Below are 27261 nucleotides of genomic sequence, written 5' to 3'. Positions count from 1 at the left end.
AGTTGGCAGTAGTGTCTACATGGAGCGGGATTGGTCTCAGTGCCTTCCAGTTGGAGTGGGAGCGGTTGGCAGTAGTGTCTGCATGGAACGGGATCGATCTCAGTGTCTGCCAGGTGGAGTGGGAGCGGTTGGCAGTGGTGTCTGCATGGAGCGGGATTGGCCTCAGTGTCTTCCAGGTAGAGTTGGCGCGGTTGGCAGTCGCGTCTGCATGGAATGGGACCGGTCTCAGTGTCTAAAAGGTGGACTGGGATCAGTTTGCTGTGGTGTCTGTATGGAGCAGGATCGGTCTCAGTGTCTTCCAGGTGGAGTGGGAGCGGTTGGCAGTGGCGTCTGCATGGAGCGGGATTGGCCTCAGTGTCTTCCAGGTAGAGTTGGCGCGGCTGGCAGTGGCATCTGCATCTAATGGGACCGGTCTCAGTGTCTAAAAGGCGGACTGGGATCAGTTTGCTGTGGTGTCTGTATGGAACAGGATCGGTCTCAGTGTCTTCCAGGTGGAGTGGGAGCGGTTGGCAGTGGCGTCTGCATGGAGCAGGACTGGTCCACTTCCGTGTGCAGTGAGACCAGTTTTCAGTGGCATTGGTGTAAAGTGAGACTAATCAGAATCCATGTGGAGCAGAACTGGGATTGCGGCAGGGTCCATATGGTCTATAATCCACTGTGCTCATTTGCAGGTATTGACCGTCCCCTTCCAGCTCCAGGGCAGCCACATTTCAGGTAGCAGTAACAAGGGACAATGCTTGTCTGGGGAGAGGGAGCCCCTCATACATGTAATCAGGCTCCATAGGGAGATGGGTTATGAGGAGCAGGAGATCTCTGCTGCTTCCGGTCAGTGTGCAATATATTGTGATCATGCTGTCAGTACCGCACTAGGACACTCTGATGCTAAATATACCATATAAATATTAAATGTTGCACATCATAACATGGCTCGCATTCTTATTTCAGAGGCTCACCAGCTTACTCCCGGCATGGTACTATAACTTTCGGGTGACGATGGTAACATGGGGTGAACCTGAGCAGAGCTGTTGTGACACTTCTACTCTAAGCTTTATAACAGGCAAGTATCCAACTCAAACTCCAGAATACACCAGAAGATGTATATACTCCAACCCGAGCTCCAGACCAGTACATGCATATACATCAACCCGAGCCCCAGACCAGTACATGTATATACACCGAAGCAAGCCCCAGACCAGTACATGTATATACCCCGAACCAAGCCCCAGACCAGTACATGTATATACACTGAACCAAGCTCTAGACCAGTACATGTATATACACAGAACCAAGCCCCAGACCAGTACATGTATATACCCCGAACCAAGCCCCAGACCAGTACATGTATATACTACAACCCACACCCCAGACCAGTACATGTATATACACTGAACCAAGCACCAGACCAGTAGATGTATATATACCGAACCAATGTATACAGACCGTATATATACAGAATGTATATACACTGAACCAAGCACCAGACCAGTACATGCATATACACCAAACCAAGCCCCAGACCAGTACATGTATATACTCCAACCAAAGCCCCAGACCAGTACATGTATATACCCCGAACCAAGCCCCAAACCAGTACATGTATATACACTGAGCCAAGCTCTAGACCAGTACATGTATATACACAGAACCAAGCCCCAGACCAGTACATGTATATACCCCGAACGAAGCCCCAGACCAGTACATGTATATACCCCGAACCAAGCCCTAGACCAGTACATGTATATACTCCAACCCACACCCCAGACCATTACATGTATATACACTGAACTAAGCTCTAGACCAGTACATGTATATACTCCAACCCAAACCCCAGACCAGCACATGTATATACACCGAACCAAGCCCCGGAGCAGTACATGTATATACTCCAACTCGAGCCCCAGACCAGTACATGTATATACACTGAACCAACCACCAGACCAGTACATATATATACACCTAACCAAGCCCCAGACCAGTACATGCATACACGCGTCCAGAAAATTCTTATCCTCTTCTGCAGACAACTTTATCTTCCAAAAGATAGAGGAGAAAACAAGGGGATCTGCTACCTTGGATCTAGAGGGAGAAAATGGTTGAGGAGATGAGGCTGGCCGGGACCCTAGGAGGCAGCGATCATTCCATCATAGGATTCTGGAGAACTAGAAAAGGAAGACCTGTGAAGACTCAGACTACAAGGTTGGATTTCAGAAAGGCAGATTTTAAGGGACTCCAAAAGAGGATAGCAGGGATTCAATGACCGGATGTCCTTAAAGACAGAAATGTGCAGGAAGGATGGGAAATTCTGAGACATTAGATTCTCAAAGCACAATTGTTACCAATCCCTAAAAGGATGCAGAATAGGAAGTGTTTAAGGAGACCGGGATGGATGAACACAGAAATTAAACACCTGTTAAAAAGGAAGAAAGGAATGTTATCAAATGGAAAGAGGGCGGCATATCTAAAGAAGAATACAACGCCGTTTCTAGAGCCTGAGGGCATCAGATTAGATAAAGCTGTTAAGGCTGCAGGAGATGTCAAAAACAGTAAGAAAGGATTTTGGGAGCATAACAAAGCAAAAGAAAAGGGCGCTGTAGGATTTATACAGGATGAAAATGGTGAAGTGGTAAAAAAGGATGCAGAGAAGACTAAACTTATAAATTCCTATTTTGGATCTGTTTTCTCTCAGAAATAGAGATGGGCAATCCTGCAGATATTCAGGTTCGGCAGGTCGAAAAAAGACCTGGTTCAGGACCAGACTTGAACCCAAATATCTACTTGGATGCCGATCACCATATGAGTCTTTGGGAACCCGAACATTGTACTTTAAAATGATGGTAGGAATGGCTGGTGGGATTAGAGCAGGAGCATTATACTTACCAGGACACCCACGCGGCTGTAACACTTCCTCCGGGGCTGCTCATACATATTCACTGCTTCCCCGACCCACTGGCAGTCCCGGCATCTGTGACTGGTTGCACTCAGACCACGTCCTCACCCTGTGTGACAGCGCCTGTGATTGGTTGTATGCATCCCTATAGGGTAAAAATAAATTAATTAGCGGAGGGTCCCCCCATATTATGATACCCAGTGCTGATAAAGCATACAGCTACAGGCTGCAGCCCCCAGCCATGTGCTTATCCTGGCTATGTATTAAAAAAGGATGGGACCATATGCGGCTTTTTTTTAATTATTTAAATAAATAATTTTAAAAAACAGCGTGCGTTCCCCTCAATTTTGATACCCAGCCATGATAAAGCCAACAGCTAGGGACTGGTATTCTCAGGCTGGGGGGAACCTATAGTTATTGGACCCCCTCAACCTAAAAATAGCATCCTGCAGCCGCTCAGAATTGTCACATTCATTAGTTGCGACAAACCCAGCACTTTACTAGGCTTATCCTGATTACCTTGGTGCGGTGGCAATTGGAGTAATATAAGGAGTTAATGACAGCTCACAGCTTAAACTATGCCCTAGATTAGTAATTAGTACTGGGAGGCATCTATGAGACCCTACAATTACAATAACTACACCCATGGTCAAATTTGTTGGTACCCCTCATTTAATGAAAGAAAACCCCAAAATGGTCATAGAAATAACTTGAATCTGACAAAAGTAAAAATAAATAAAAAATCTATGAAAAGGAACAAATGAATGTCAGACATTGCTGCTTTTCTGCTTCCACAGAATTTAAAAAAAATAAAACTCATGAAATCGGCCTGCTCTGTGCCCTCCTCCTGGTGCTGATGATGGTGCCCTCCTCCTCCTCCTCCTCCTTCCCTCCTCCTCCTCCCATTTTGAGGCAATCACTGCAATCATATGATTCCTGTAACTGTCAAAGAGACTTCTGCTCCTCTCGACGGGTATTTTGGCCACTCCTCAAGAGAAAACTGCTCCTTGTGTCTTGTGTTTGAAGGTTGCCTTTTCCAGACGTTTCAGCTCTTTCCAAAGATGCTCAATAGGATTTAGGTCAGGGCTTATAGAAGACACTGCAGAATAGTCCAATGTTTTCCTCTTAGCCATTCTTGGTTGCTTTTAGCTACGCGTTTTGGGTCATTATTGTGTTCTATGACCCATGCCCTGTGACTGAGACCAAGCTTTCTGACACTGGGCAGCACATTTCTCTCTAGAATCCCTTGATAGTCTTGAGATTTCATTGTACCCTGCATAGATTCAAGACACCCTGTGCCAGATGCAGCAAAGCAGCCCCAGAATATAACAGAGCCTCCTACATGTTTCACAGTAGGGATAGTGTTCTTTTCTTGATATGCTTCATTTTTCCGTCTGTGAATATAGCGCTGATGTGCCTTGTCAAAAAGATCCAATTTTGTCTCTTTTGTCCATAGGACATTCTCCCAGAAGCTTTATGACTTGTTAGCATGTAGTTTGACAAATTCCAGTCTGGCTTTATTAATATTTTTTTTTCAACAATGGTGTCATCCTTGGTCATCTACCATGAAGTTCATTTTGGCTCAAACAACAACGGATGGTGCGATCTGACACTGATGTTCCATGAGATTGAAGTTCACCTTAAATCTCTGTAGAAGTTGTTCTTGGCTTTTTTTTTACCATTCGTAATATCTGTCTCTTTGATTTGTCATCAATTTTCCTCATGTGGCCATGTCCAGGGAAGTTGGCTACAGTCCCATTGATCTAAAATTTCTGAATAATATGTGCAATTGTAGTTACAGGAACATCAAGCTCCTTGGAGATGGTCTTATAACCTTTACCTTTAACATGCTTGTCTATAATTTTCTTTCTAATGTCCTGAGACAACTCTTTCCTTTGCTTCCTCTGCTCCATGTTGAGTGTGGTACACACCATGTTACCAAACAGCACAGTGAGTATCTGTAGCCCTATATACAGGTCCACTGACTAGAAGATTGTAGACACCTGTGATGCTAATTAGTGGTCACACCTTCATTTAACATGTCCCTTTCGCCACATTATTTTCAGGGGCACCATCATTTCTGTCCAGGCCTATTTCATTAGTTTTATTTTCTTTTTTAATTCTGTGGAAGCAGAAAAGCAGCAATGTCTGACTTTCATTTGTTCATTTTCATTGATTTTTTTTATATTACTGTTGTCAGAATCAAGTTATTTCTGTGACCATTGTGGGTGGGAGAGGAGTACCAACAAATTTGACCATGTGTATATAAGTGAAAAGAAAAACATAAACACCAAAAAATCCTTTATTTGAGATAAAATACAAAAACCTTCTTTCACTCCTTCTTTATCAACCCCCCCATAAACCCAGGTCTGACGTAATCCACACGAGGTACAATGACGATCCCGGCTATGCTACATACTGAATTCACAGCGTGTGGGCACAGAACATGATTTGGTGCAGGAATTTGGTGTATAAATTTTAGCACCAAATCTGTATCTCTTGGGAAAAAAAAACGCACAAAAATGGTTTTGACACCGTTTCGGTGCGGTTTCTGCCAGGAGATGCAAATTTGGTGCAGACATTTCAGCACTAAATTTGCATCTCCTGGCAGTAAACCGCACCAAAATGGCTTCAAAACTGGGTAAACTGCTGGAATTGTAGCATCCATTAGATAGAATAACCATGGGCCTCCCCAGCCTGAGAATACCAGAGCCCAGCTGTTGACTTCATCATGACTTCATCATAGCTGGGTTTCAAAATTGGAGGGTTTACAAGCTATTAATTATTTATTATTTATTATTATTTATTTATAGAGCACCATTAATTCCATGGTGCTGTACATGAGAAGGGGGTTACATACAGAATACATACACAAGTTACAGTAGACAGACTAATACAGAGGGATGAAGGCCCTACCATTGCGGGCTTACATTCTATAGGATTATGGGGAGGAGACAGTAGGTGGGGTGTAGATTGGGCGGCAGCTCCGCACGGTGGTCGGGCGGCAGCTCCGCACGGTGGTCGGGCGGCAGCTCCGCACGGTGGTCGGGCGGCAGCCCCGCACGGTGGTCGGGCGGCAGCTCCGCACGGTGGTCGGGGGGCGTCGAGTTCATTGTAGATTGTAGGCATTTCTGAACAGGTGGGTTTTCAGGTTCCGTTTGAAGTTTGTAAGGGTAGCAGATAGTCTGATGTGTTGAGGCAGTGAGTTCCAGGAGATGCTCGGGAGAAGTCTTGGAGTCGGTTGCGTGAGGAGTGAATGAGAGAGGAGGAGAGAAGGAGATCTTGGGAGGACCGGAGGTGACGTGTTGGAGTGTAGTGGGAGATTAGTTCAGAGATATAGGGAGGAGACAGATTATGCACAGCTTTGTAGGTCAGTGTTAGTTTGAATTGGATACGGTGGAAGATTGGGAGCCAGTGGAGGGACATGCAGAGGGGAGAAGCGGGGTGGTATTGAGGAGAGAGGTGGATCAGTCAGGCAGCAGAATTAAGAATGGACTGGAGAGGGGCGAGCGTGTTGGCAGGGAGGCCACAGAGGAAGATGTTGCAGTAGTCGAGGCGGCAAATTATGAGGGCATGCACTAGCATTTTTGTAGATTGCGAATTGAGGAAAGGGCGGATTCTGGAAATATTTTTGAGTTGAAGTCGGCAGGAGGTGGTGAGGGATTGGATGTGTGGTATGAAGGATAAGGCAGAGTCAAAGGTCACTCCGAGGCAGCGAACTTTGGGTACTGGCGAGAGCATGGTGTTATTTATTGTATTTATTGTATTGTAAGCTGTTAATTTAAATTATTTAAAAAAAACCCACATGGGATCTCTCTTATTTAGATACGCAGCCAAGATAAGCACACGGTTGGGGGCTACAGCCTGCAGCCATATGCTTTATCTGTGCTGGGTATCACAATAAGGGGGGATCCTATGCCAATCTTTTTATTTATTTATTACACCACTATAGAGACACAGACAGCATGTGTAATTCCAAACAATCAGATACGGTCACACAGGGTGGGTGGAACCAATCACAGACGCCGGGACTACCGGTGGGCGGGAGAAGCAGTGAATATGTATGAGGGTAATGAGCGGCCCCAAAAATAGTGTTATGCTACTGCTTTAGTCCCTAATTTCTGTCTTTTTCCTTTATTTTTTATTATCCGGGTGGCCGAATCTCAACAGTTACACAGAGTTCCCAGAGGACTCCATATTCGGGGTGCATGCACGGACACTAGGTATCCAGTACAGACCCCGAACTTTACAGTTCGGCTTGGCCGATCACTACTCAGAAAGTAAATGTATACCAACAAACTTTCTGCCTCCTTGTGATAAGTTGTTAGCTATACTTAGCTAACATAAATGAGTTCAAGTCTCCAGGTCCAGATGAATTACACCCTTGGGCGCTGAAGGAGATATCACAGGACATTTCTGAACCTTTCTCCATAATCCTTAACAATTCTTGGAGTACAGGAGACGTTCCAGAAGACTGGAGAAGAGCAAATATTGTCCCTCACTATCTTCAAAAAGGGAAGGAGGTGGACCTAGGGAAATTGAGCTTGACTTCTATACCAGGAAAGATCTTAAAACAAATTATTAAACAACATGTATGTAAGTAACTGGATGAGACTGAAGTGATTAACCAGAGCCAGCATGGGTTTGTAACTAATAAGTCATGTCAGACTAACTTAATTTCCTTCGATGACAGAATCACTGACTGGGTGGATCAAGAAAATACAATACATAGAGTATATTTTTACTTCGGGAAAACATTTGACAAAGTATCTGATGCCACCCTTATTGAAAAAATGACCAAGTAGGGATTGGACAGACAACTATTAGGTGGAGCCATAACTGGGTCAGTGATCAGCCACAAAGATTGGTAATAAATGTCTGAACATCCAGGTGGAAGAATATCTCATGTGGGGTATCACAGGGCTCTGTCCTGGGCCATGTCTTTTCAACATTTTTATTAATGATTTAGATGAAGGAATTGAGGGTAAACTGATTATATTTGCTGATAACAGAAAGCTAGGAGGAATAGCTAATACTAGAGAAGAGCGAGAGAGAGGATTCAAAAAGATCTAATCAAACTGAAATAGTGGGCAGGAACTTACAGAATGGTTTATAATAGGGAGAAATGCAAAGTCCTACACCTGGGCAAGAAAAACAGAAAAAGCATCAACAGAATGGGAGGAATAGTGCTCAGCAACAGCACGTGTGAAAAAGACAGGTATACTAATAGATCACAGACAGCACAGGAGTCACCATTGTGATGCTGCAGCAAATAAAGGACTGGGAAGCATACAGATCATGTGATGTTATTATCCCCCTCTACTGTGGTCAGACCCCATCTACAAAACTGTGTCCAGCTCTTGGCACCACATTTTAAAAAAGACATCAACAAATTGGAGCAAGCTCAGAGAAGAGCAACCAGAATGGTGACCAGTCTACAAACCATGTCCTATAAGGAACGGTTACAGAGCTGTCACACTGCAGAGGGATCAGCTCAATTATCATTTGCACAAGGATGATACTATAAGCAATGGGCTGAATTTGAAAGGAGACACAGGTTAGAGATTAGAAAAAAACTTTCTGACAGGGTAATCAATAGGTGGAACGGGCGGCCATGAGAGGTGGTGAGTTCTTCTTCAAATGGAGTCTTCAAAAAGAAACTGGACAGACATCTGTGTGGGATGGTTTTGGAAAACCTGCACTCAGAGACGGTTGGACCATTTCACCCATGAGGTCCATTCCAACCCTACCATTTTATGATTCTAAGACCAGGACAAGTATATGATGACCTGAACGCCAGACCAAGAAGAGTAAATACAGAGCCAAGCCTCAGACCAGGATGTGTATATAATATTGCAGTACTGAAGTGCAGCCCATTCTCCGCTTACAGAATATATACTATGGCCCAGTCCTATGTTCGTTCTATCTAGTCGCTCCCTCATCCTCTTACAAACATCTTCTGTCATATCCTGTGTTGCTTGAAACCATCAAACTTTCTGCCTCCTTGTGATAAGTTGTTGAATTGTGAAGGTCTGAATCCCCCGAGTGGGAGGCGCTCAACTGCCGGGGGGCCACTTCACTGTCTCCTGACTTTGATCTAGCAGCTGTTGTGCAGGCATCATGTCCTGTCACATATCAGATCTGATCCTAAGGTACACATGATCCTTTATCCCCATATAGCAGGATCACATACTTCTGGACATTGGTCTGTCCCTGGTGTATACATGGGTGGATTTGGCAATGGTAGAGAAGTCTTCTAGAATAGTCCTTCCCATGGTTCTCCCTCCATTAGATGGGAGTACAATTGTAGTCAAAAGTCTTTAAACTGACACAAATTTTGTTTTTCACAGTTTATTGCTTCATTGTTTATAGTGTTGGGTGCCATTAACTCTATATTGTCATGAAGAATGATGAGATAAGTCATTCCCCATCATGAAAATAAGCCTTGTCACGCCAAGATAAGCCTTGCCACAAAATAAGCTTCTTCCATCATTTCTGGGATCTCATTTGCTGAGGAGAAAGAGTTAAAGAGATCAAGGAATCTGGTATCCCTATGTCATGTTGATTACATTATAGGAGAAGACTAGCTGCTTTAAAAGGTGGCTGGTGATTGACATCATTGTATTCTTCTATTAACAGTGATTACCTCCAAGAACACATGCAGTCATCATTGTTTTGCATTAAAAGGGCTTTACAGGCAAGGACATTGCCAATTGGAAGATTGCTCTTAAATCAACAATTTATCTGAACATCAATAACTTCAGAGAGGCTCATCTTCACTGAAGGAGGCTAAAGCTCACCCAAGAAAGTCCAGCAAGTGCCAGGAACGCCTCCTAAAGAGGAGCCAGCTACAATATTGGTTCAACACTAGTGCAGAGCTTGCTCAGGAATGGCAGCAGGCAGTTGTCAAAGTATCTACATGTACAATCAAATGAAGGTACTTGGAGGGTGACCTGGTGTCAAAAAAGGCAGCAAAGAAGCCAGTTCTCTGCAAGATATCAGGGACAGACTTATATTCTTCTGGAAGTACAGTACAGGGATTGGACTGCAGAGGACTGGCTTTGTAAAGCTATTTTCTCCATTGAAGCTCCCTTTAGACTGTTTGGAACATTGGTAAGAAGGACTATCCAGAACAGAAAATGTGAGCGCTGCCATGAGTCCTGTGTTACGTCTACTGTAAAGCATCCCGAGACCACTCGTGTGTGAGGGCTTTTCATCCATGCGAGGGGCTTATTCATTATTTTGCCTAAGACAACTTTTTTACCCCCCTACACCAAATTCTCAACAATCCAGGACAATGTTGTTATGATAACTTATGATGCTTTTTCCAGCATGATGAAGACTGTGTCATAAAGAGATAATCATGTGGATCAATGAACAAAACACTAAAATTCATGGTCCATGGCCAAGAAACTCCCCAGTGCCATTGGCAACCTGTGGTCAATCTTCAAAAGGCAGGAGGACAAACAGCAACTCAGAAATGGTGATGAGATCTGAGCTCTGATGAGACCAGAGTGGTCATTAGCCAGGACCTGCTCTAACGCCCATATCCAGCTGCCGGGAAGAAGGGCAGAACAAATCAGGGTCAGGGTTGGAAATGTTCATTCTTTACAGAAACTTCATGGACTTGTCAAGAAAAATGTTAAATCTTCTGGAATGTTAAAATTGTCAGTCAGTAACCAATGAAACGTCCGACTAAAAGATTGAAAAACACTGAAGAGGCAAAATGTGAAAACTTACATTTGTGTCAGTGTGAAATGTTCGGCTGCGACTGTGCGACTTTGTGTCAGTGTGAAATGTTCGGCTGCGACTGTGCGACTTTGTGTCAGTGTGAAATGTTCGGCTGCGACTGTGCGACTTTGTGTCAGTCTGAAATGTGGCTGCGAATGTGCGACTCTGTGTCAGTCTGAAATGTTCGGCTGCGACTGTGCGACTTTGTGTCAGTCTGAAATATTCGGCTGCGACTGTGCGACTTTGTGTCAGTGTGAAATGTTCGGCTGCGACTGTGCGACTTTGTGTCAGTCTGAAATATTCGGCTGCGACTGTGAGAATTTGTGTCAGTGTGAAATGTTCGGCTGCGACTGTGCGACTTTGTGTCAGTCTGAAATGTTCGGCTGCGACTGTGTGTCAGTGTGAAATGTTCGGCTGCGACTGTGCGACTTTGTGTCAGTCTGAAATGTTGGGCTGCGACTGTGCAACTTTGTGTCAGTCTGAAATGTTCGGCTGCGACTGTCCGACTTTGTGTCAGTCTGAAATGTTCGGCTGCGACTGTCCGACTTTGTGTCAGTCTGAAATGTTCGGCTGCGACTTTGTGTCAGTGTGAAATGTTCGGCTGCGACTGTGTGACTTTATGTCAGTCTGAAATGTTCGGCTGCGACTGTGCGACTTTGTGTCAGTGTGAAATGTTCGGCTGCGACTGTGCGACTTTGTGTCAGTCTGAAATGTTCGGCTGCGACTGTGCGACTTTGTATCAGTCTGAAATATTCAGCTGCAACTGTGCGACTTTGTGTCAGTGTGAAATGTTCGGCTGCGACTGTGCGACTTTGTGTCAGTGTGAAATGTTCGGCTGCAACTGTGCGACTTTGTGTCAGTCTGAAATGTTCGGCTGCGACTGTCCGAATTTGTGTCAGTCTGAAATGTTCGGCTGCGACTGTCCGCCTTTGAGTCAGTCTGAAATGTTCAGCTGCGACTGTGCGACTTTGTGTCAGTGTGAAATGTTTGGCTGCGACTGTGTGACTTTATGTCAGTCTGAAATGTTCGGCTGCGACTGTGCGACTTTGTGTCAGTGTGAAATGTTCGGCTGCGACTGTGCGACTTTGTGTCAGTGTGCAATGTTCGGCTGCGACTGTGCGACTTTGTGTCAGTGTGAAATGTTAGGCTGCGACTGTATGTCAGTCTGAAATGTTCGGCTGCGACTGTGCGACTTTGTGTCAGTGTGAAATGTTAGGCTGCGACTGTGCGACTTTGTGTCAGTGTGAAACATTGGGATGTGACTGTGCGGTGATTCAGGGTGGTGGGACTCTTATTAGGGGCAGTCTGAGGTCTTCTTAGTTGTCACTTTCTCATTCACAGCTCCGGTGGCCCCACAAGTCGTGCAGGTGGAATACGTCAGACACCTGCTGTACGTCACCTGGAGATACGGAGAGAAAACCTTCGATCTGTCTCATTCCAGGATGTTGCATTGGCAAGTGACAGCGGAAGGAAGAAAGCGGATCAAGAAAAGTGTAAGCCTATACTGAGGAGACAATGAGCCCCTGCCGGTGGCTAAATGACCGGGGACCCCAAGGTGGCTGACCACACACCACATCCCCGGAGGCAGCGCCAGCGAGCCCCATATGCCGACACTGCCCTATATTGTCACCAGTGGAGACAAAGGTTGGGGACTGTTTTCACCTGCCCTGTAAATATTCTAGATATCACCATCCACACCATCATTACCTCAGAAATCATACACCCAAGAGTAGGATCTGAGGTGGACGTTATCTACACTCACATGACCGACATTACCGCATTATTACAGGTGTCCAGAACCATGATGACCGCGATGATGAGTCTGCCAGCGGGGGACATCTATAATATCACGGTGACCGCCTGCACAGAGAGGAGCAGCAACACCTCCCGACCATACCTGGTGAAGATAGGTGAGTGACGGGAGATTATATATATATACATACACAGTATATAGTGCACAGAGAGGAGCAGTAACACCTCCCGACCATACCTGGTGAAGATAGGTGAGTGACGGGATATATATATATACATACACAGTATATAGTGCACAGAGAGGAGCAGTAACACCTCCCGACCATACCTGGTGACGATAGGTGAGTGACGGGATATATATATATATATACATATACACAGTATATAGTGCACAGAGAGGAGCAGTAACACCTCCCGACCATACCTGGTGACGATAGGTGAGTGACGGGATATATATATATATACATATACACAGTATATAGTGCACAGAGAGGAGCAGTAACACCTCCCGACCATACCTGGTGACGATAGGTGAGTGACGGGATATATATATATACATATACACAGTATATAGTGCACAGAGAGGAGCAGTAACACCTCCCGACCATACCTGGTGAAGATAGGTGAGTGACGGGATATATATATATACATACACAGTATATAGTGCACAGAGAGGAGCAGTAACACCTCCTGACCATACCTGGTGAAGATAGGTGAGTGACGGGATATATATATATATATATATATATATATATATATATATATATATATATATATATATATATACACATATACACAGTATATAGTGCACAGAGAGGAGCAGTAACACCTCCCGACCATACCTGGTGACGATAGGTGAGTGACGGGATATATATATATATACACATATACACAGTATATAGTGCACAGAGAGGAGCAGTAACACCTCCCGACCATACCTGGTGACGATAGGTGAGTGACGGGATATATATATATACATACACAGTATATAGTGCACAGAGAGGAGCAGTAACACCTCCCGACCATACCTGGTGACGATAGGTGAGTGACGGGATATATATATATATATATATATATATATACATATACACAGTATATAGTGCACAGAGAGGAGCAGTAACACCTCCCGACCATACCTGGTGAAGATAGGTGAGTGACGGGAGATTATATATATACATACACAGTATATAGTGCACAGAGAGGAGCAGTAACACCTCCCGACCATACCTGGTGAAGATAGGTGAGTGACGGGATATATATATATACATACACAGTATATAGTGCACAGAGAGGAGCAGTAACACCTCCCGACCATACCTGGTGACGATAGGTGAGTGACGGGATATATATATATATACATATACACAGTATATAGTGCACAGAGAGGAGCAGTAACACCTCCCGACCATACCTGGTGACGATAGGTGAGTGACGGGATATATATATATATACATATACACAGTATATAGTGCACAGAGAGGAGCAGTAACACCTCCCGACCATACCTGGTGAAGATAGGTGAGTGATGGGAGATTATATATATATATATATATTCATACACAGTAATATAGTGCACAGAGAGGAGCAGTAACACCTCCCGACCATACCTGGTGACGATAGGTGAGTGACGGGATATATATATATACATACACAGTATATAGTGCACAGAGAGGAGCAGTAACACCTCCCGACCATACCTGGTGAAGATAGGTGAGTGACGGGAGATTATATATATATATATATATATACATACACAGTATATAGTGCACAGAGAGGAGCAGTAACACCTCCCGACCATACCTGGTGACGATAGGTGAGTGACGGGATATATATATATACATACACAGTATATAGTGCACAGAGAGGAGCAGTAACACCTCCCGACCATACCTGGTGACGATAGGTGAGTGACGGGATATATATATATATATATATATATATATATATATATATACATATACACAGTATATAGTGCACAGAGAGGAGCAGTAACACCTCCCGACCATACCTGGTGACGATAGGTGAGTGACGGGAAATATATATATATATATACATATACACAGTATATAGTGCACAGAGAGGAGCAGTAACACCTCCCGACCATACCTGGTGACGATAGGTGAGTGACGGGATATATATATATATATATATATATATATATACACATATACACAGTATATAGTGCACAGAGAGGAGCAGTAACACCTCCCGACCATACCTGGTGACGATAGGTGAGTGACGGGATATATATATATATATATATATATATATATATATATATATATATATATATATATATATATATACACATATACACAGTATATAGTGCACAGAGAGGAGCAGTAACACCTCCCGACCATACCTGGTGACGATAGGTGAGTGACGGGATATATATATACATATACACAGTATATAGTGCACAGAGAGGAGCAGTAACACCTCCCGACCATACCTGGTGACGATAGGTGAGTGACGGGATATATATATATATATATATATATATATATATATATACACATATACACAGTATATAGTGCACAGAGAGGAGCAGTAACACCTCCCGACCATACCTGGTGACGATAGGTGAGTGACGGGATATATATATACATATACACAGTATATAGTGCACAGAGAGGAGCAGTAACACCTCCCGACCATACCTGGTGACGATAGGTGAGTGACGGGATATATATATATACATACACAGTATATAGTGCACAGAGAGGAGCAGTAACACCTCCCGACCATACCTGGTGACGATAGGTGAGTGACGGGATATATATATATATATATATATATACATATACACAGTATATAGTGCACAGAGAGGAGCAGTAACACCTCCCGACCATACCTGGTGAAGATAGGTGAGTGACGGGAGATTATATATATACATACACAGTATATAGTGCACAGAGAGGAGCAGTAACACCTCCCGACCATACCTGGTGAAGATAGGTGAGTGACGGGATATATATATATACATACACAGTATATAGTGCACAGAGAGGAGCAGTAACACCTCCCGACCATACCTGGTGACGATAGGTGAGTGACGGGATATATATATATATACATATACACAGTATATAGTGCACAGAGAGGAGCAGTAACACCTCCCGACCATACCTGGTGACGATAGGTGAGTGACGGGATATATATATATATACATATACACAGTATATAGTGCACAGAGAGGAGCAGTAACACCTCCCGACCATACCTGGTGAAGATAGGTGAGTGACGGGAGATTATATATATATATATATATTCATACACAGTAATATAGTGCACAGAGAGGAGCAGTAACACCTCCCGACCATACCTGGTGACGATAGGTGAGTGACGGGATATATATATATACATACACAGTATATAGTGCACAGAGAGGAGCAGTAACACCTCCCGACCATACCTGGTGAAGATAGGTGAGTGACGGGAGATTATATATATATATATATATACATACACAGTATATAGTGCACAGAGAGGAGCAGTAACACCTCCCGACCATACCTGGTGACGATAGGTGAGTGACGGGATATATATATATACATACACAGTATATAGTGCACAGAGAGGAGCAGTAACACCTCCCGACCATACCTGGTGACGATAGGTGAGTGACGGGATATATATATATATATACACAGTATATAGTGCACAGAGAGGAGCAGTAACACCTCCCGACCATACCTGGTGACGATAGGTGAGTGACGGGATATATATATATATATATATATATATACACATATACACAGTATATAGTGCACAGAGAGGAGCAGTAACACCTCCCGACCATACCTGGTGACGATAGGTGAGTGACGGGAAATATATATATATATATACATATACACAGTATATAGTGCACAGAGAGGAGCAGTAACACCTCCCGACCATACCTGGTGACGATAGGTGAGTGACGGGATATATATATATATATATATATATATACACATATACACAGTATATAGTGCACAGAGAGGAGCAGTAACACCTCCCGACCATACCTGGTGACGATAGGTGAGTGACGGGATATATATATATATATATATATATATATATATATATATATATATATACACATATACACAGTATATAGTGCACAGAGAGGAGCAGTAACACCTCCCGACCATACCTGGTGACGATAGGTGAGTGACGGGATATATATATACATATACACAGTATATAGTGCACAGAGAGGAGCAGTAACACCTCCCGACCATACCTGGTGACGATAGGTGAGTGACGGGATATATATATATATATATATATATATATATATATATACACATATACACAGTATATAGTGCACAGAGAGGAGCAGTAACACCTCCCGACCATACCTGGTGACGATAGGTGAGTGACGGGATATATATATATATATATATATATATACACATATACACAGTATATAGTGCACAGAGAGGAGCAGTAACACCTCCCGACCATACCTGGTGACGATAGGTGAGTGACGGGATATATATATATATATATATATATATATATATACATATACACAGTATATAGTGCACAGAGAGGAGCAGTAACACCTCCCGACCATACCTGGTGACGATAGGTGAGTGACGGGAAATATATATATATATATACATATACACAGTATATAGTGCACAGAGAGGAGCAGTAACACCTCCCGACCATACCTGGTGACGATAGGTGAGTGACGGGATATATATATATATATATATATATATATATATATATATACACATATACACAGTATATAGTGCACAGAGAGGAGCAGTAACACCTCCCGACCATACCTGGTGACGATAGGTGAGTGACGGGATATATATATATATATATATATATATATATATACACATATACACAGTATATAGTGCACAGAGAGGAGCAGTAACACCTCCCGACCATACCTGGTGACGATAGGTGAGTCACGGGAGATTATATATATATATATACACATATACACAGTATATAGTGCACAGAGAGGAGCAGTAACACCTCCCGACCATACCTGGTGAAGATAGGTGAGTGACGGGATATATATATATATATATATATATATATATATATATATATATATATACACACTTATACACAGTATATAGTGCACAGAGAGGAGCAGTAACACCTCCCGACCATACCTGGTGAAGATAGGTGAGTGACGGGATATATATATATATATATATATATATATATATATATATATATATATATATATATATATATATATATATATACATATACACAGTATATAGTGCACAGAGAGGAGCAGTAACACCTCCCGACCATACCTGGTGACGATAGGTGAGTGACGGGATATATATATATATATATATATATATATATATATACACATATACAGTATATAGTGCACAGAGAGGAGCAGCAACACCTCCCGACCATACCTGGTGACGATAGGTGAGTGACGGGATATATATATATATATACACAGTATATAGTGCACAGAGAGGAGCAGCAACACCTCCCGACCATACCTGGTGACGATAGGTGAGTGACGGGATATATATATACACATATACAGTATATAGTGCACAGAGAGGAGCAGTAACACCTCCCGACCATACCTGGTGACGATAGGTGAGTGACGGGAGATTATATATATATATATATATACATACAGTTAGGTCCAGAAATATTTGGCCAGTGACACAATTTTGGCGAGTTGGGCTCTGCATGCCACCACATTGGATGTGAAATGAAATCTCTACAACAGAATTCAAGTGCAGATTGTAACGTTTAATTTGAAGGTTTGAACAAAAATATCTGATAGAAATTGTAGGAATTGTACACATTTCTTTACAAACACTCCACATTTTAGGAGGTCAAAAGTAATTGGACAAATAAACCAAACCCAAACAAAATATTTTTATTTTCAATATTTTGTTGCGAATCCTTTGGAGGCAATCACTGCCTTAAGTCTGGAACCCATGGACATCACCAAACGCTGGGTTTCCTCCTTCTTAATGCTTTGCCAGGCCTTTACAGCCGCAGCCTTCAGGTCTTGCTTGTTTGTGGGTCTTTCCGTCTTAAGTCTGGATTTGAGCAAGTGAAATGCATGCTCAATTGGGTTAAGATCTGGTGATTGACTTGGCCATTGCAGAATGTTCCACTTTTTTGCACTCATGAACTCCTGGGTAGCTTTGGCTGTATGCTTGGGGTCATTGTCCATCTGTACTATGAAGCGCCGTCCGATCAACTTTGCGGCATTTGGCTGAATCTGGGCTGAAAGTATATCCCGGTACACTTCAGAATTCATCCGGCTACTCTTGTCTGCTGATATGTCATCAATAAACACAAGTGACCCAGTGCCATTGAAAGCCATGCATGCCCATGCCATCACGTTGCCTCCACCATGTTTTACAGAGGATGTGGTGTGCCTTGGATCATGTGCCGTTCCCTTTCTTCTCCAAACTTTTTTCTTCCCATCATTCTGGTACAGGTTGATCTTTGTCTCATCTGTCCATAGAATACTTTTCCAGAACTGAGCTGGCTTCATGAGGTGTTTTTCAGCAAATTTAACTCTGGCCTGTCTATTTTTGGAATTGATGAATGGTTTGCATCTAGATGTGAACCCTTTGTATTTACTTTCATGGAGTCTTCTCTTTACTGGTGACTTAGAGACAGATACACCTACTTCACTGAGAGTGTTCTGGACTTCAGTTCATGTTGTGAACGGGTTCTTCTTCACCAAAGAAAGTATGCGGCGATCATCCACCACTGTTATCATCCGTGGACGCCCAGGCCTTTTTGAGTTCCCAAGCTCACCAGTCAATTCCTTTTTTCTCAGAATGTACCCGACTGTTGATTTTGCTACTCCAAGCATGTCTGCTATCTCTCTGATGGATTTTTTCTTTTTTTTCAGCCTCAGGATGTTCTGCTTCACCTCAATTGAGAGTTCCTTAGACCGCATGTTGTCTGGTTACAGCAACAGCTTCCAAATGCAAAACCACACACCTGTAATCAACCCCAGACCTTTTAACTACTTAATTGATTACAGGTTAACGAGGGAGACGCCTTCAGAGTTAATTGCAGCCCTTAGAGTCCCTTGTCCAATTACTTTTGGTCCCTTGAAAAAGAGGAGGCTATGCATTACAGAGCTATGATTCCTAAACCCTTTCTCCGATTTGGATGTGAAAACTCTCATATTGCAGCTGGGAGTGTGCACTTTCAGCCCATATTATATATATAATTGTATTTCTGAACATGTTTTTGTAAACAGCTAAAATAACAAAACTTGTGTCACTGTCCAAATATTTCTGGCCCTGACTGTATATATACACAGTATATAGTGCACAGAGAGGAGCAGTAACACCTCCCGACCATACCTGGTGACGATAGGTGAGTGACGGGATATTGTGTATATATATATATATATATATACACAGAGTATACACAGTATATAGAAAGGAGGTATACAGGTGGGTGACGAGATATAGAGGGGGGCCATACGTATGGATACACCCTGGTAAAATGGAAGTGGTTGCTGATATCTCTTCCCCGTTTGTGGCATATTAGTACATGGGAGGGGCAGAACATTTGAGGCCGGGTGACGCCCATGGTGGCCATCTGCAAAGCCGCCATTTTGAATTCAACTTTACTTTTCTCAATGGGAAGGGGTCATGTGACATCAAACACAGAGAATTGCACAAGCAAACAATGGCGCGCTCTTTATTACCGTGGCTTTATTCATTATCGAGTTATTGACACGTTTCTGACATGGAGGAACGACAGTAACCAGTAAAGGACGAGCTCAGAGTGCGGCCATTGTGTTATCACCGCCATTCTCTTCTCTGCAAATATGTCTTTATAGAAAGCGGAGGGAAAAACCTGCAGATGTGTCTGCATAGAGAGCGGAGGGAAAAACCTGCAGATGTGTCTGTATAGAGAGCGGAGGAAAAACCTGCAGATGTGTCTGTATAGAGAGCGGAGGGAAAAACCTGCAGATGTGTCTGTATAGAGAGCGGAGGAAAAACCTGCAGATGTGTCTGTATAGAGAGCGGAGGAAAAACCTGCAGATGTGTCTGTATAGAGAGCGGAGGGAAAAACCTGCAGATGTGTCTGTATAGAGAGTGGAGGGAAAAACCTGCAGATGTGTCTGTATAGAGAGCGGAGGGAAAAACCTGCAGATGTGTCTGTATACAATGCAGTTCTACCAGTTCTTTTTGCGCTTTTCCCTGCTTTTTTTTTTTTCCAAAACTTTTTATTGATTTTCCAATTTTTTATAAACATAACAAGATATTCATGGTTACACAAGGAAAAACATTTGTCTGACAATATGTGACATAATAGGGTGCGATGCCCCAACTTGATATTTTAAACTGTTTATCTGATTGATATGGTCTCTATTAAACCAAGGCAAAAGTACTAAGAAATAACAGACACGATACAAGTCAATTAGAATCATTAAGCCCCTGTGCCAACCCCGAATGCTTCCAAATTTTCTGGCACGTCTTGTTGCTACCTTAGCGTCTCGTCTCCCCTTCCCTACGGAACCCACACCTACGTGATTTTCAATTTACCCAGGTTGTCCTGGATATCATTCAGAAGGTACCATTCCGATTGTACAAAAGGTGTCATCAGATTATCTATTTCTCCCTGAGTAAATTGACTTTCAATGAAGTTTCTCCATTTCCCAAACAACTTGGGTGTCAACCTGTCTTTGTCCCTTTCCGCTTCCACTTTCTCCAGCCTTAATAAATTATGTAATTCCCCGATGACCTCTTTTATGGATGGTCCCTCCCTTTGTATCCAATGCTTTAAGATGGACCGTTTGGCTATCATGGCTATGTCATGTACTATTGTATATTTCTTCTTTCCCGGCATGTCCGATCCCCCCCTTACTCCTCCCTCAAAGGAATGAAAAATCCACACCATTAGCTCTAGATTTCCAGAAATTCCCCATGTTGCCTGGACAAATAATCTAACTTGATTCCAGAACCTGTGAATTTCCTTACACTCCCATAGTCCATGTAGCATATCTGTTTTTTCTCTTTGACATTTAGGACACCGCATATCTCTTCCCGGAATGTTGAAGCCCATAATAGCCCTGTGTAAAATTCTAAATTGGGTGTTGTGGAGACACGGGGCTCAGTGGGTGCTCTCGTCCACTAAAACCCGCCGCCTTTAGAAAGACAGCGTGGCTCAGGGCTCATCCCAACTGAACGCCGGCCTCCTTAACCATGGGCGTAACACTACTCAGACAACACAGGGTGAGGGAACCACAATAATTAGACTTTATTGGATCCCCAAACAATTAACGGCACATAACACATAACCAGCAAAACACACAAATGTAACAGGCAACAGAGTCTCACCCTTCCGCTGGCTCACCAGGGATTTAGAATGTCCATGCCTCACAGGTTCCAAGCTGTCTGAGGTCTGCAAAGTCTGTAACAGGTGACTGAACTGTCCCAACCTGAGTGTCCTCCTTAGGTAGTCCTGGTTTGATGTTAAAATCCTGGCAGCCGGAGTCGAAATCCCTAGGCTGTGTATATGGTCTCCAACCGGGACCGGAGTCCCTAGATTGAAGCCATAAGATATCCTGATCCTCTAGTCAGCTCCAAAGAGCTTAGACTGGATCCATCAGCATCCATCAACCTTCATCCACCCTGGTGGCTTAAAGAAGTCCCTTTTATAGCCATAACCTTCCCTTAGGATACACTGCGTCCTCATCGATTGGTTGGACAAGATCGCCTCTCCCATTGGATGAATCTCAAGCTGCATAGACAATGTTCATTTAAATGATATGGGTAGAAAGACTGAAGATGTACATGTAATCTGGGAGTCACCGACTAGACAATGGCTACTAAGGTAATCACATTAGCAATACACAACTACAATACAATGGTTACTGGAAAAGTCTGGAGAACAATACCTCTGGCTTTCAATGGCCTACACAATTACATTGAGTCAACAAGAGTCTTGTAAAAACAATGAGGGACTTCTCCCCCGTCTATAGACAATCTATCATGCTGTCTGGCTAGATTTTAAGAAACTTTAACCCATGAGAGTCCATGTCGTCACAGGTGTCTCTCCATCTCTCATTGGTAACATGTTTCCGCATCTGTACCCATCCCTTCAATATATCCCCTACAACTTCCTGCCCTTTCAATTGTTTCCCCCAACCTGTTAGAGTACGGCTATCCTCCCCAGATATAAGCATTCCCCGAAATGTTCGGTAAATTTGGGAAACATTTACACTTGCTACATCACTTTCCATAAGCTCATCAATCAAACTCTTATTCAATTCCTTTCCAAGCTCCCCCAAATCTACAAATACTCCATGCTTCAGTTGTTCATATTGGATGATATGTGAGCTATTAAGGTCATACTTGTCAAGCACTTCCCGTCCTGTCAGCCACCTTCCCTCCTCCACATTCATGACATTCTTCATTCTCTCGACGCCCTTCTCTTTCCATCTAGTAAATAGCTTATTTTCCCGTCCCATGGGAAAGTTCGGAGATTCCCAGGGATTTAAGTACTTAGATACTTTCCATGACAGTCCCAATTTCTTTCTTACCAGTTTCCATGTTAGCATAGTATCTCGGAATAAGATTGAGTTCCTTATGTGCCCATCCGCCCTGGACAATGGGGAGTGTAAAATGGATGCCAAATCCCACGGTGATGCATACTTGGCTTCCATGTCATAGTCTGAGTGCCTGCTTGTTCCTCTCATCCAATCAAACACATGTCTCATTATACACACCAGGTTATAACCCCGAACATCTGGGAAACTGAGACCTCCTTCCTCCGTTGACTTCATCAGTGATCGTAACTTTATTCTAGGTTTCCTTCCCCTCCATATAAAATCCGCATACGCTGAGTTGAGCCTATTTACGTCTCTCAGTTTTAGCAATATCGGGATCGTCTGGAATGGGTACAACAGCCTAGGAAAGCTCATCATTTTTATCAGGTGGCACCTTGCCAGTAGTGGTAGAGGCAGGGCTGTATTTTGCCTTCATGCTGCCCTAGGCACTTTAAGTGGTCGCGCCCCTTAGTGACAACGTAAAACTGAGTTTTCGCACACGACATCTGTTTAAGGCAGATCTACTCTGTAAAACACTTGAAAAAGTATCAATAAGAAACGAACCCCCCCCCCAATGGGAATCACCACAGGCACATCAAAACATAGCATGAGTATAAAATATTCCCACCACACCGTCCCCACTTATATACTGTGACTGTGACACTGCCCCTAATAAACACCACACTGCCCTCCCTTATAAACTACTGTATATGCACCACACCTTCCTCGATTATGAAATATGATCTGTACATTGTGAGGAGGGAGCAGCATGATGTGAGGACAATGTCCCATGCATGCTGCCCCCTCCTCACAATGTCCCATGCATGCTGCCCCCTCCTCACAATGTCCCATGCATGCTGCCCCCTCCTCACAATGTCCCATGCATGCTGCTCCCTCGTCACAATGTCCCATGCATGCTGCTCCCTCCTCACAATGTCCCATGCTTGCTGCCCCCTCCTCACAATGTCCCATGCATGCTGCCCCCTCCTCACAATGTCCCATGAATGCTGCCCCCTCCTCACAATGTCCCATGAATGCTGCCCCCTCCTCACAATGTCCCATGAATGCTGCCCCCTCCTCACAATGTCCCATGCATGCTGCCCCCTCCTCACAATGTCCCATGCATGCTGCTCCCTCCTCACAATGTCCCTTGCATGCTGCCCCCTCCTCACAATGTCCCTTGCATGCTGCCCCCTCCTCACAATGTCCCATGCATGCTGCCCCCTCCTCACAATGTCCCATGCATGCTGCCCCCTCCTCACAATGTCCCATGCATGCTGCCCCCTCCTCACAATGTCCCATGCATGCTTCTCTCTCCTCACAATGTCCCATGCATGCTGCCCCCTCTTCACAATGTCCCATGCATGCTGCTCCCTCCTCACAATGTCCCATGCATGCTGCCCCTCCTCACAATGTCCCATGCATGCTGCTCCCTCCTCACAATGTCCCATGAATGCTGCTCCCTCCTCACAATGTCTCATGCATGCTGCCCCCTCCTCACAATGTCTCATGTATGCTGCTCCCGCCTCACAATGTCCCATGCATGCTGCTCCCTCCTCACAATGTCCCATGCATGCTGCTCCCTCCGCACAATGTCTCATGCTTGATGCTCCCTCCTCACAATGTCCCATGCATGCTGCTCCTTCCTCACAATGTCCCATGCATTCTGCTCCCTCCTCACAATGTCTCATGCATGCTGCCCCCTCCTCAGTGTCCCATGCATGCTGCCCCCTTCTCACAATGTCCCATGCATGCTGCCCCCTCCTCACAATGTCTCATGCATGCTGCCCCCTCCTCAGTGTCCCATGCATGCTGCCCCCTTCTCACAATGTCTCATGCATGCTGTCCCTCTCCATGAGCTCCTAATGCTGCCTTCCTCTTTTCCATAATGAGACCTTCATGTTGCCCCACTCATGCTAAGACCACCACACTAACGCTTATGCTGAGACCCCCCCCCCACACACACTACCTCACTCTTGATATTGACTCCCCTACATTGCTCCACTCCATACTGATCCCACACATGCTGCCCCTTCTTCACAATGAGCTCCCAATGCTGCCCCCTCTTATTCTGAGTCCTTACACTCCCCCCACCCAATCGATTTTGTCATTGCACTATCCCTCATCCCTTGTCCTCTGTCTCTAGCATTAGCCCGTCTCTCCCACTCCCCCAACATCAGCCTCTCTCCCCCAGCATCAGCCTCTATCTTCCCTCAGCATCAGCCTCTCTTCCCCAGTCTCAGCCTTTGCCTCCCCCCAGCCCCAGCCTGCCCCAGTCTCCGCCTCAGCCTCCCTCCAGCCTCCCTCCAGTCTCAGCCTCAGCCTCCCTCAAGTCTCAGCCTCCCTCCAGTCTCAGCCTCAGCCTCCCTCCAGTCTCAGCCTCAGCCTCCCCCCAGTCTCTGCCTCTGCCTCCCTCCAGCCTCCCCCAGTCTCTGCCTCTGCCTCCCTCCAGCCTCCCCCCAGTCTCAGCCTCCCTCCAGTCTCAGCCTCAGCCTCCCTCCAGCCTCCCCCAGTCTTAGCCTCTGCCTCCCTCCAGCCTCCCCACAGTCTCAGCCTCTGCCTCCCTCCAGTCTCAGCCTCTGCCTCCCTCCAACCTCCCCCCAGTCTCAGCCTCTGCCTCCCTCCAGCCTCCCCCCAGTCTCTGCCTCTGCCTCCCTCCAGCCTCCCCCCAGTCTCTGCCTCTGCCTCCCTCCAGCCTCCCCCCAGTCTCTGCCTTTGCCTCCCTCCAGCCTCCCCCCAGTCTCTGCCTCTGCCTCCCTCCAGCCTCCCCCCAGTCTCTGCCTCTGCCTCCCTCCAGCCTCCCCCCGGTCTCTGCCTCTGCCTCCCTCCAGCCTCCCCCCGGTCTCAGCCTCTGCCTCTCTCCAGCCTCCCCCCAGTCTCAGCCTCTGCCTCTCTCCAGCCTCCCCCCAGTCTCAGCCTCTGCCTCTCTCCAGCCTCCCCCCAGTCTCAGCCTCTGCCTCCCTCCAGCCTCCCCCCAGTCTCAGCCTCCCTCCAGCCTCCCCCCAGTCTCTGCCTCTGCCTCCCTCCAGCCTCCCCCAGTCTCAGCCTCTGCCTCCCTCCAGCCTCCCCACAGTCTCAGCCTCTGCCTCCCTCCAGTCTCCCCTCAGTCTCAGCCTCTGCCTCCCTCCAGTCTCAGCCTCTGCCTCCCTCCAGTCTCAGCCTCTGCCTCCCTCCAGTCTCAGCCTCTGCCTCCCTCCAGCCTCCCCCCAGTCTCTGCCTTTGCCTCCCTCCAGCCTCCCCCCAGTCTCAGCCTCTGCCTCCCTCCAGCCTCCCCCCAGTCTCTGCCTCTGCCTCCCTCCAGCCTCCCCCCAGTCTCAGCCTCTGCCTCTCTCCAGCCTGCCCCCAGTCTCAGCCTCTGCCTCCCTCCAGCCTCCCCCCAGTCTCTGCCTCTGCCTCCCTCCAGCCTCCCCCCAGTCTCTGCCTCCCTCCAGCCTCCCCCAGTCTCAGCCTCTGCCTCCCTCCAGCCTCCCCACAGTCTCAGCCTCTGCCTCCCTCCAGTCTCCCCCCAGTCTCAGCCTCTGCCTCCCTCCAGTCTCCCCCCAGTCTCAGCCTCTGCCTCCCTCCAGTCTCAGCCTCTGCCTCCCTCCAGTCTCTGCCTCTGCCTCCCTCCAGCCTCCCCCCCAGTCTCTGCCTCTGCCTCCCTCCAGCCTCCCCCCAGTCTCAGCCTCTGCCTCCCTCCAGCCTCCCGCCAGTCTCTGCCTCCCTCCAGCCTCCCCCCAGTCTCTGCCTCTGCCTCCCTCCAGCCTCCCCACAGTCTTTGCCTCTGCCTCCCTCCAGTCTCCCCCCAGTCTCAGCCTCTGCCTCCCTCCAGCCTCCCCCCAGTCTCTGCCTCTGCCTCCCTCCAGCCTCCCCCCAGTCTCAGCCTCTGCCTCTCTCCAGCCTCCCCCCAGTTTCAGCCTCTGCCTCCCTCCAGCCTCCCCCCAGTCTCTGCCTCCCTCCAGCCTCCCCCCAGTCTCTGCCTCTGCCTCCATCCAGCCTCCCCCAGTCTTAGCCTCTGCCTCCCTCCAGCCTCCCCACAGTCTCAGCCTCTGCCTCCCTACAGTCTCAGCCTCTGCCTCCCTCCAGCCTCCCCCCAGTCTCAGCCTCTGCCTCTCTCCAGTCTCAGCCTCTGCCTCCCTCCAGCCTCCCCCCTGTCTCAGCCACTGCCTCCCTCCAGTCTCAGCCTCTGCCTCCCTCCAGCCTCCCCACAGTCTCAGCCTCTGCCTCCCTCCAGTCTCAGCCTCTGCCTCCCTCCAGCCTCCCCCCAGTCTCAGCCTCTGCCTCTCTCCAGTCTCAGCCTCTGCCTCCCTCCAGCCTCCCCCCAGTCTCAGCCACTGCCTCCCTCCAGTCTCAGCCTCTGCCTCCCTCCAGCCTCCCC

The 27261-nt window shown here is 45.9% G+C and overlaps 1 protein-coding gene across 3 annotated transcripts in view; it reads left to right on the top strand.

Annotated features, from left to right (window-relative positions):
• The window catches only part of PTPRO (protein tyrosine phosphatase receptor type O), a 468010-nt gene that overhangs the window by 262170 nt on the left and 178579 nt on the right, over positions 1–27261 (top strand). For 2 of the 3 annotated variants that reach the window (XM_075343481.1, XM_075343482.1), the window contains exons 10-12: positions 946–1057; positions 11960–12111; positions 12408–12528. In XM_075343481.1, the coding sequence (XP_075199596.1) occupies positions 946–1057; positions 11960–12111; positions 12408–12528 (385 nt within the window). The remainder of the gene's footprint in view (positions 1–945; positions 1058–11959; positions 12112–12407; positions 12529–27261) is intronic. The other variant, XM_075343483.1, reaches the window with a different exon arrangement.

This window comes from Anomaloglossus baeobatrachus, chromosome 4 (assembly GCF_048569485.1).
Source record: "Anomaloglossus baeobatrachus isolate aAnoBae1 chromosome 4, aAnoBae1.hap1, whole genome shotgun sequence".
Taxonomy (NCBI): Eukaryota; Metazoa; Chordata; class Amphibia; order Anura; family Aromobatidae; genus Anomaloglossus; species Anomaloglossus baeobatrachus.
The sequence above is the reverse complement of the archived record's forward strand: the minus strand, read 5'-3'. Positions and strand labels throughout refer to the sequence as shown.